General features: G+C 40.9%; 1 protein-coding gene across 1 annotated transcript; it reads left to right on the top strand.

Annotated features, from left to right (window-relative positions):
- Positions 1-289: 289 nt before the first annotated feature.
- Positions 290-1,093, top strand: LOC108795571 (vomeronasal type-2 receptor 26-like). Its single transcript, XM_018566847.1, has one exon. It carries the CDS (start codon positions 290-292, stop codon positions 1,091-1,093), a length of 804 nt encoding a protein of 267 aa, XP_018422349.1.
- Positions 1,094-11,923: the final 10,830 nt, after the last annotated feature.

Raw genomic sequence — 11,923 nt, 5'->3', positions numbered from 1 at the left:
GGAAAGGTTCAACTGGCGGAATCTATGCCTGCTGCTATCGCTGTGTGCAGTGCTCTGATGGTAAAATCTCCAATGTAACAGGTAATAAATACCAAAAAAGTAATTATTAAAGAATGGTTACCATATACTGTATGTGTTATGGTATTGGTGTCCTAAAGTCAGTAATATGCTGTTTCCTTCAACAGACAGTGAAAGCTGCCAAAATTGTCCTGATGACCAGTGGCCAGATGAGAGAAAAGTGAAATGTATTCCCAAAATATATGAATATCTGTCTTATGGGATAGATATCATGGCTCAAGCTTTTTACATGATCACGATATTATGTTCTGCTGTAACTATCTATATACTGACATTGTTTATTTTACTACGGGACACTCCAATTGTAAAAGCCAATAACCGGACTGTGAGCTTCATTCTTCTTATCTCCATTCTGCTGAGCTTCCTCTGTGTCTTCTTGTTCCTCAGTCGTCCTGTGGATATAACCTGTCAATTGAGACAAATATCATTTGGGTTTTTCTTCTCTATTGCTGTCTCTTGTGTTCTGGCCAAGACTATTACAGTCTGCATTGCTTTCAAAGCCTCCAAACCTGGAAGCTGCTGGAAGAAGTGGGTGGGCGAGAAGATTTCTAATTCTGTTGTCATAATCTGCTCCTCTGTCCAAGTTCTGATCTGTGTTATTTGGTTGTCAGTGTCTCCTCCCTACCAAGAGAATGACATGCATTCTTTTCCTGGGAAGATCATCATTCAGTGTAATGAAGGGTCAGTTATCGGGTTCTACTCTGTGTTGGGGTATATGGGGATTCTGGCATCAGTGAGCTTTGTTCTGGCTTTCATGGTGAGGACATTACCGGACAGTTTCAATGAGGCCAAGTACATCACCTTCAGCATGCTGGTGTTCTGCAGTGTCTGGATTGCCATGATTCCGGCCTATCTGAGCACCAGAGGGAAATACACAGTGGCTGTGGAGATTTTTGCTATACTAGCTTCCAGTACTGGATTACTGGGCTGCATATTTTTTCCTAAATGTTACATTATTATTATAAAACCTGAAAAAAATTCCAGAAAACATATTTTTGATAAATCCAAATCATAATGTATTTTATAAACTTTGATTTTAACTGTATATAGAGTGTTTAGTACAGAGGTAACAAACACAATCTCATTAGTGGTTAAATAAAAGATTTTAAAGAAAGAGGGACAAGCTCCATGCATAACATATCATTATATATGTACATGTAAATATTTTGCTTTAGTATTGTGCAATAGTGAACATCAAATTAAATCAATACAAATATGTTAAAAGTTGTGGAACCTTAATGAATAGAGGGAAGTGAAGGAAGGGGAACAAGTTAAGGAAGAAAAAGTAACTCAAGGCAGTAGGTCTGGCATTTAAAGCTACCATCTCAATAGGAGTGGAAGCCTTATACGGTACATCTGAGAACAGAGACATGTGCCTTGGTCTTGCAGGTATTAATACCTATAGGCATAGTAAGCTAAGTTAGTTGATGTGCATGTTAGTAAAAATTCAAGAACAATATTTTAAATTCCGACGAGGGGAATTATATGGGACTATTCTCTCATGGACATGAGAAAAGTAACAAGTAACACAATTCTTTAGGCAAGTAATCTCATCCTAATTTACATCTACCACATTGGATCTTTTACAAAGATAAGACACTGCCTGTTCAAAAGCTTCCTTCCAATGTTTGTGATTCAACAGAATACACTCCATTGGGCTGAGGCTTTCATGATAAACACACCAAGCATGCCAATACTGAATAGCAGTAGAATATAACTTCATGGAGTTCTCATGCACAATACACATTCCCCTGGAGTCAGAAATATATTTTCTGACAATAAAATTGTCATCCGTCCATGCAGTCATTTTCTCTAGCAATTCACTATGGGCAATAGATGACTAATGCTGACTGTTCCTGTGTTTCTATGTAATTTTAGTGTTCCATAAAAAATAGGAAGAGTTGAGCGGGCAAATTGCAACAACAACAAGGTATCTGGGAGAAAACACATTTTTTCAACCATGTTTTACTAAAATAGGACACTAACTGTTCAAAAGCTTCCCTCTGAGGTTTGAGATTCAACAGAATAAACTCCACTAGTCTGAGGCTTTCATTGTGAACATGCAAATCATTCAAATACTGAATGTACTGAATACGTAAAATACACAGTAACTCCATTGAAACACTCATAAACAAAGTTCTTGTGCATAACCCTTCTTCTTTTAGAGGCAGAATAATTTTTTTACAGCTAAAGGTATGAAATTGTCATCTTTCCTAGCAGTCATTCTTTCTATCAATTCACAAAGGGCAACGAAGGACTCTACAGGACTCTTTGTCAACAATTTTAAAGAAGTCCAGGTAAAAATGTTATTAACCCTTCCAGTGGGGCTACTAACCACTGCAAGGGTTAACTGCTCACTTTGGTCTAGATTTAAAAAAGTTATACTTACCCAATGGTCTGAGCCGGCTTGTTTTTAGACCACTCCTAAGAGCCTCTCTCCCCCTCATTTGTAGTGGTCTAAGGTCCTGTAAATCATCACGTCTATACACAGCATATGGAAGGGAGGACGCTGAGGAAGATTCCAATGCTGTAATTTAGGAGTGCTGTGACAGCTGGCTTGTTTGGAGTTTCAAATGCGTATAACTTTGTTATTTTAGCACCTAGTCAAAAGTGGACACTTAACCATCGTAGTACAGGGTAGTTCTTCCTTAAAATCACTTATAACTTTGAAGGTTTGAGATGCTAAAATTTTATAAGTGTCACTTTTAATTTGTAAAAAATCAACAAGCTTGGTTTACTTGAAACCTTACAGCTGCTACCCTGGCTTTTGGAAAAAAACATACTGAACAAGAACAGGAAATTATTTCAGATGATGATGGTTGGATGCAACTATTAGAAGAGTCAAATGTGGAGTTGTAGCAATGCCTGCCTGCAGATCCTCTATTTGCCATATGTATGGCTTCACATTTTGTTCTTGAACAACTCATTTTCTTTTCAAAAAATGTCTTAATTAAAGTGGACAAACAATTCTTGAACTTGGAACTATGGTCATGCTTAACAGTATGAAATACAAAAGTACCTTCCTGCAGGGTTAACGTTGAATCATTTTTGTTTGGTTTATACTTTCTGAAAAATGAATCCACTTTATGACTGGTAGTTTGCGCATGCATTGCAGTCTTGTGTCTCTTGAATGCTATGTGTTCTATCACAGATGTCCCACCACCACTGGCAACTGTGAATGATACCTGACACATATTACAAGAATTGGTTTGACTTTTGCCTCGACTGATGAAGGAAAAGTTATTGAGAATAGATTCATTTAAACACATTTCTGTTTCTTTGTTAGAAGTGACATAACAAATGCAATAAAAACAAAGCTGCTATAATGGAAATGTCCGGTAAACTTAGCTTGATTTCATTGCTCTAGAGGAGACAGGCAAAAAGTTGAAACAGGAACAGGCCAGTCAGTGTGCAGAGAGAAAATAAAGCACAGAACTTGTTTCAAAGTAGCCACAAGTCAGACTGAATCATTTCTATGAAGATAAAAAAACACAAATAGAGGTTGCAGAAACCATATCAAATATAAAGCATGCTCATAAACCTGCTGTGGGGTCCATAGCAGATCAGGGACCATCTTGGTAGGCAGGAAGTTCACAAAAGTCTGGTAGCAGAGTTAGCGCAGGAAGCGTGCAGGGAACCTGAAGAAAATAATGCATTCCTGTGGAGAAGAGGGGTTGATAATAGGCAAGCCAGTTCAAGAAAAGTGCACTTACAAGGAAGGAGCACACACTTACCTGCTGTGGGGTCCGTAGCAGATCAGGGACCGTCTTGGTTGGCCAAAGGTTCACAACAGTCTGGCAGCAGAGTTAGTGCATGGAACGTGCAGGGAAGCTGAGGCAAACAATGTTTCCCTTTGGAGAAGAAGGGTTGAGAGTGTATTTTAACCTTAATATATCAGGAATAGGTAGATAAGTAGGAATGTAGGTAGGTAGACATCAGTGATTTGGTTGTGCGGCCTTCACCATGATATATCAGGGATAGGTAAGAAGGCTTCTGTTCTGTAGCTATGCATCATTCACCCTGATATATCAGGGATATGTAAATAGGTACAATAGGAAGGTAGGCGTCTGTTCTGTAGCCGTGTGCCCTTTACCCTGATGTATCAGAAGTGGGTAGCAGGCAGGTAGGTAAGTCGGTAGGTAGGCACACAGGTTGGTTAGTAGTCTGTTAGGTAGGTCAGCAGACTTATAGGTAGGTAGGTAAGACAGTAGATGGGTTGGTCAGTATGTAGGTTGGTCGGTGGGTAGGCTGGTAGGTAGGCATGCAGCTTGCTGAAGCACCTCTACACTCACCTCTCCTTAGACAAAATGTCAGCGTAATATGCTAGGTAGTTAGGTAGATCGGTATTCAGGTAGGTTTGGCAGGTCAGTAGAAGGGTAAGCGGTAGGCTGGTAGGTAGCTGTAGCATTGTTGCTGTGCATCCTCCACACTTAATCAATTCAAAATGTTAGTGTCTCCTTCATGGCACATCGGTTATATATATATAGCCACAGTTAGCCGCTGCAACCAACTGGAGGATTGTTCTGTGCAGGTGCAGAATAAAAAAGAAATAAGTGGAAGCACCAATTTCAAAGTTAAAATTCAAATGGGGGCAAATCCAGGAACACAGAAGTCAGGGGGACAGGGCCTCAAAACGGGGACTGTCCCTGCCAAATAGGGGTGAATGGCAACCTTAATCTAACACTACCCACTCCACAGTGTGACAATGCTTCTGTCTAAGGGTGGCTACACTGCTCCTCCATAGATACAGTGGAGGAGTGAGTGTTGTCACTCTAAGACAGGAAGTGTGTCACTGGTCAGATCCCAAGGTGAAAATAAAGGATAAAAAGTCTAAGGATTCGTAAGCGGCAATATATTACATGTTTGCTTTTGAGATGAACTTTAAAATTGCAATGGGTTATCATCTAAAAATCCCATTGTGTGTTCCTAAAGTGTCTATGTAATAAGAGCCGCACTGTCTTCCCCCACCCTCACCATCCCCCGCAACACATGGAATGGCAGCCTGGACCAGTGTGGCAAGTTTTATTTATGCAGGAGGTGAGTTAGTTGTATTAAAAAGACAGTTTTTAGAGTGTGCAATCTAGTGACATCTCAAGGAGTCCCCAGTGTCTCCTTTGACACCAACACTTCTGTGCTCTCTAGTGACCTTAGTGTATCCATGCCTCTTGAGACTCCTGTGCCTCCAGCAACCCTGTGATTTCTGTGCCTCTAGTGACCTCTGTGATCCCTGTGTGTCCCTGTGCATTCCATGACTCTTAGGGCACCCGTAAGCATCATTTGTCACCCTGTGGCTCCGGTCATCTCAGTGACACCTGTGTCTCCGTGAAGCCTCAGGTACACTCCTGTATCTTCTTGACTGTCTCACTTTCTGCAGATACAGACCCTTGTCAGTGGGTTATAGTTAATGGCATAAGCTGGAAATTTTAAAAGTGAATGACCCTGAAATGAGGGATATGCAAGAGGCCAGTCTAAAAGAGGCAAATTTAAGGTCTAACGAGAGAGCACACAGACTTACTGTTTCAAATAAAAAGGTTTATTAGTGATCCATGGAATAATGGCATGTGGCATGAGACCTATTCATTTACATCAGGTTCAGACAGTGGTGGAGTGTGTGACATAGGCCAGTGATTTCAATGCTTTTGAATTAGGCTAGTTCACACCATTGTGTTCAGTTCCAGAGCTTTCAAAAAAGTACAGCAGGACACTTTCTTTCACAGCGGAATGCATCTGAATTCATGCAAATGCATACAAACACAGGCACAAGTAAAAAAAAGATTTAAAGAACACATTAAACGTATAGAATGTGCAGATTATGGCATGGAAAATCCCTTAGCAAACTGAAGGCTCTCTTTACTACTGCACCAATATTGGTTCATCTAGATCCTAAACCCACTTTTATTGTGAAAGTGGATGTTTCAGATTCTGCTGTGGGAGCTATTCTTTATCAGCGAATATGAGACAAGATGCAGCCTCATCCCTGTGCTTACTGCTTTTGTTTAATGTCTTTTATGACATTGGAAATGAAGAGTTGTTGGTGTGATCGAGGAAGCTTTTTCTGAATGGAGACATCTGGTGGAAGGGGTCAATCATCCTGTGCCTGTTCTCACTGTTCAAACAAATGTTGAATTCATCCGTTTTGCCAAAATATTATCCTGTAGACAAGTATGGAGGACTATGTTCTTCTCCAAGTTAAATTTTGTTATTTCATATCGACCTGGGTCAAGGGATGGCAACACCGATGCCTTATCATGGACAATGTCTGAGTTCATCCAGGAAAGCAACCATGTCTATATCATTTTGTCTCTAAATAACTTCCTAGGAGCCACACATCCCAAAGAGTTCCTGTCTTTCTTAAACCACTTAAAGAGCAGGGTGTTTAGCCCCCTTCCTATCCAGGCCATTTTTCAATATTCAGTGCTGGGGTACTTTGACATTCAGGCATGCAACGCTGTACTAAAATACATTTTGTATCTTTTTTAGGACAGAAATACATTTATTTTGAAGGTATTTTACAGAAGTTACTATTGGGTTTGGTTTTGTTTACTATATAAAGAAAAAAGTACCACACATTTTGAAAACAACTGTTTTCCCTAAGTTATGCTATGAAACATTTACAATTAACCAATTTTTTGGTAAAATATAACTGATGGGGGTCACATCAGGTAAATAGATACCAAATATGTCTGTGAAGGTTCATTCATCCAGGTCATCGTATATATCTGTAAAAAATAAGTCAAGGCAACTGGACTTGCTGCATTTTTCTTGAAGACATTGGATGACCAGTGAAATGTCTTCAAGAAAAGTAAAACAAGTCCAGTTGTCTTGACTTACTTTTTACAGAGATACCAAATATGTCAAGCCTATAAAATTGTGTTCGCCCTCAAAATCATCAAAAACTACCATACTCAACATTGGCCATTGGCAATGCTTTAAAAGCATTTACCGCTCATCAATTTAGTGTTAACAGTGATTGATGGCCTGAATAATTATTGCTCGCACTGCAACGTTCTCTGTAATATGTAGCATGTGTGGTATAATTATCATTTCTACACCTAGGTGCACCTGATGCATGTTTGCGTTTGTGTGTGTAACTTAAAACAAGTTTGTGTTTTTTAAATGTTTTCATATGTATCTTTAATTGTTTTGCTTTTTTTTTAACTTAACTTTATTGCTTATTAGCCCCCTACATGATAGCACATATATAGTGACAGGCCAGCTTTATGGAGCCATCATGGGTCTATTAGACCTCTAATGTCACCTAGGGACCCCATGGAATCTGATGAAGCAGATATCTGCTTCACCAGATTCTTCTATAGCCACAGAAGCCTGAAAAACGACAGCCTTCAAGCAGACGTTATGTAATTCACATCACTTATGCATCCAGTGATCGGAGTCCAGCTGGTGGAATGTGTCGATCTCCCATCTGATTCAGCCACAGAGAACCACCGTGTCGGTCCTGGGCCCGCTGGAGAATAGTGGTGCCCTGGGTATCCAGCAACGGTGGTTGAGGGAGGGGTGTACACTTCCCACTCTCTTCCTGCACCATGCAAGCGATCGGGTTGCTCTATAGCCACCCAAACACTTGTATTTATCAAACTCTTGTATGTATAAAACATTCCCACTCCTGATCATGTGTAGGGGCTCGCATAACCAGGAGTGGAAAAGGATGCTTATAAATGCCTACCTACCATTATCAGTCATCCGTTCAGCTTTTTAATCACAACAACATTTTTTGGAACAAGTTTTTTTATTTATTTTTCTTTGGGTTTATATTTAATGTGAGTCATTCATAAATCTCATAAATAGGATTCAATTTTCAGGTATATAAGTGTAGATATAGTCTAAAATTTAAATTTTCGTTTTAGCTAAAGTAGGGATGGATTAAACCCTCTGTCGGGCTGTTTTTAGCTTACTTGGTCCTGCTAGGGAGATTTCCTTTGACCTTCTGCCTTGGAGTTGCAACAGGAAGTGAGATGAAATCTCCTCAAATTGAGAACAATTGGCAGGACAATTTTCCTCATGAAGAACAATGACTGGATGACTTTCCCGTCACTCCATGCTCTCATGACATCTCTAACATGTAGGATTTCTCCTTATTTTTTGTCTTAGTGACTTTAGTTACCAGGAAAATTAAAAGCATAAATCTCCACACTGGGCAAAATAAACAGCAACTGAAACTTGGTAGAGGGTGTAACCCTTCCCCACTTATTGAAAATTTTCAAAAGTTTTGCCTTACATATACTTTTAAAAGTACCCATATATTGAAAATAACAACAATCACACCTTTAGAAATGTTTAGTAATGACTAGGGATGCACCGATACCGGTATTTCGGTATTGAGTAGGAGTACCGATATTTTTTTCCGGTAATCACCGATACCGGAACTCCCATTAAGGAAGTCAGGCGGCGTGTAATGACTCGCCACTTGGCTTCCTGATTAGCCATGAAGCCAGACGGTATGTAAAGACTCGCCACCCCGCTTCCTGATTAGCAGGGAAGCAGTCCCCATGCTTCTCGTCACTAGTTGACGAGAAAGCATGGAGCCAGCTTTATGGCCAATCAGGAAGCCATGCACCGTGTAATGATGCGGCAGCCAGATTCCTGATTGGCTCCATGCTCCCTCGTCATGAAATCAGAACCATGCTGCCCGGCTTCCTGATTGGTTGGGGAGCCGGCTCCATGCTCCCTCGTCACAAGTGGGACGGCCAATCAGGAAGCTGGGCATCGTGTAATGGCTTGCTGCCCTGCTTCCTGATACTGGAAGTATCAGCATCAGTATCAGTACTGGAAGTATCAGTGAATACTCAGCACCGATACTAGTATGCCTAGTAATGACAATTGAGAAACACATACCCTATTTCTCTTTTCTTCTCTAGTCTTCTGACAGTGACCATGTTTACTAAGGGCAGATTACTAGCTCTCCTATTACTTCCTGGATTTCTGGCACATGCATTCCCCTGAGATCATAATAGATTACAGATGAGATTTCCCAGCAAAGCTCTGCTGATGACAAGGCAATCCCAGTGCACATTGCTTTGGCAAACACAATTAATTTTGCCCTTTCAAAGCAGGAAGTGTATGCTCTGCAAGTGTAAGTAATTAAAAATCACAGCATTTTACACCTGACATGTCTATGTTATTATCACTCATCATGCAGAGAGTGATGCATTGGTAGAATTTGATTTATTGAGAGTGAAAAAACGGACGGACGGCGGACTCACATTGGCAGGTTGCCGTCTCCAGGCGGCTTTTTTTCTGCTCGCGCGCGCACGGACAAAAAAGACCCGCCCGTTCCTTACAGCCGTTACCGGCTGTTTGACATACATACGCTCTATAGCCTACCGATCATATGTATGTACTGGATGGCTGCGCGCCACCCTCCCCCTCCTCGAGTGCAGCCGCCTGCATGAGTGCCGCCCCCTCCTGACTCCTCACCTTCAATCCCGGGATTCGCTACACCATCTGCCGCCCGGGACTGGCTTGGGAGGGCGTCAGGAGGTAAGATGGGAGGGAGTTCAGCATCTTTCTCCTTGCTGATCTCCCTCCGTACTGTAAATGTGGAAGTAATGTGTAATACATAAATTCCGCATTCTCCTGTCAGTCATCTGGCTGCTATAGCCAGAGAGAAGAAGCTGATGAAGCAGATCTGTGCTTCATCAGCTTCTTTCTGGGTCCCCAGGTGACATTAGGGGTCTTGGAGACCCCTAATGTCTCCACAAAGAGGACCTGCTATTGTTCCTTTGCTATAGCAATAACAATAAGTGTAAAAAAAATAAATTAAAAAAAAAGTCACATAGAAAAAAAGTTTAAAAAAACCCCAAAAATGTTTAAGTCCCCCACCCCCACGTTTACACACATATAGAAGTAAATACGCGTTCAATGCGCCAGCTTGCGGAAATGACAGTTGCGCTACACATGTTACATATCGCCGCGAACGTCGGAGTGAGAGCAATTTTTTTAGGGCCATCAATCACTGATAACACTAAACTGCTTTTAAAGCGTTGCCTATGGCCAATTTTCGGTATTGTAGTTTTTTGAGGTTTCGCACGCGCGCACAATTTTAATGCTTGACATGTTTGGTTTCTATTTACCCGACGTTTTATATTTTATATTTTACCAAAAAATTGGGTAATAATAAATGTTTTATCATTTAATTTAGGGGAAACAGTTTTTTTTTCTGTCATTTTTCCTTAATATATTAAAAAATAAAACCCCCAGTGGTGATTAAATACCACCAAAAGAAAGCTCAGTCTGTCCCCAAAAATGGTATAAAATTAATTTCAGTACAGCGTTGCATGACGGAATAAATGTCAGTCAAAGTACCGCAGCGCTGAATACTGAAAAAATGGCCTGGATAAGAAGGGGGTTTAACACCGCGGACTTCAATTGGTTAAGTGCCCATCCCCAGCTACTAGGAAGAGAAGGGGAACAATTTCTGTGCAGTCAGGCTTCAAATCAAATAACATTCAATACATTTTTGGTGTTCAGGCTGGACCACTGGTGGGAGGTGGCCCTACAAACTCTTGAGGTACTAGCCTGCGCTGCTGCATGTATCATGTAAGAGAGGTCCTTTACTGCAGTGGTGTGAATTGGTGATGTGGAAGCTGTGTTATAATAACTGGAGATAAGCGTGCAAGGTTTTTTTGTGTGTACACTGTATTGCAGATCACTTTATAAACTATTGGGTGTGCATGCCGGACCACTGGGTAGAGGTGTCCATTTTTGCACATTAAGTTTCAGCCTGACCTGTTGCATGTGACATGTTATAAAGGGCCTGCACTGCAGTGGAGGAAATTTGTGACTGAGTACCTGAATGCTAATATCCCAAGGTGATGGTGTGTGGTGTTTTGGGTAATTATTTAAATATTTTGTGTGTAATTCAATGAGGTGCAGGAACAATAAAGGCAACTCTAAGCAATCAATGGTATGACACTGAGTGTATCTCTATGAACAGGGTTGTAGCTGTATAGGTACCATATTGTTTTGTCTCTATATACAGGGTTCTGGCCATGTCAGTATAATACTGATTGTGACTCTATGAACAGAGTTCTATCTGTGTCAGTATGGTACTGAGTGTGTCTCTATGAACAGGGTTTTAGCTGTGTCAGCATCATATTGATTTTGTCTCTCGGAGCAGGGTTCTGGCTGCGTCAGTATAATACTTATTATGAACAGGGTTCTATCCGTGTCAGTATGGTACTGAATGTGTCTCTATGAACAAGGTTCTATCCGTGTCAGTATGGTACTGAGTGTGTCTCTATGAACAGGGTTTTAGCTGTGTCAGCATCATATTGATTTTGTCTCTCGGAGCAGGGTTCTGGCTGCGTCAGTATAATACTTATTATGAACAGGGTTCTATCCGTGTCAGTATGGTACTGAATGTGTCTCTATGAACAAGGTTCTATCCGTGTCAGTATGGTACTGAATGTGTCTCTATGAACAAGGTTCTATCCGTGTCAGTATGGTACTGAGTGTGTCTCTATGAACAGGGTTCTAGCTGTGTCAGCATCGTATTGATTTTGTCTCTCGGAGCAGGGTTCTGGCTGCGTCAGTATAATACTTATTATGAACAGGGTTCTATCCGTGTCAGTATGGTACTGAGTGTGTCTCTATGAACAGGGTTTTGGCTGTGTCAGCATCGTATTGATTTAGTCTTTCTGAGCAAGGTTCTGGCTGCGTCAGTATAATACTTATTATGAACAGGGTTCTACCTGTGTCAGTATGGTATTGGTTGTGTCTCTGTGGACAGGGTTCTGTCTTTGTCATTATGGTAATGATTTTGTCTCTATGAACAGGGTTCTAGCTGTGTCAGTATTTTGCTGATTGCATCTCTGTGGACATGTTT

The sequence above is a fragment of the Nanorana parkeri genome, unplaced genomic scaffold (assembly GCF_000935625.1).
Source record: "Nanorana parkeri isolate BGI_ZX_2015 unplaced genomic scaffold, ASM93562v1 scaffold983, whole genome shotgun sequence".
Classification (NCBI taxonomy): Eukaryota; Metazoa; Chordata; class Amphibia; order Anura; family Dicroglossidae; genus Nanorana; species Nanorana parkeri.
The sequence above is the reverse complement of the archived record's forward strand: the minus strand, read 5'-3'. Positions and strand labels throughout refer to the sequence as shown.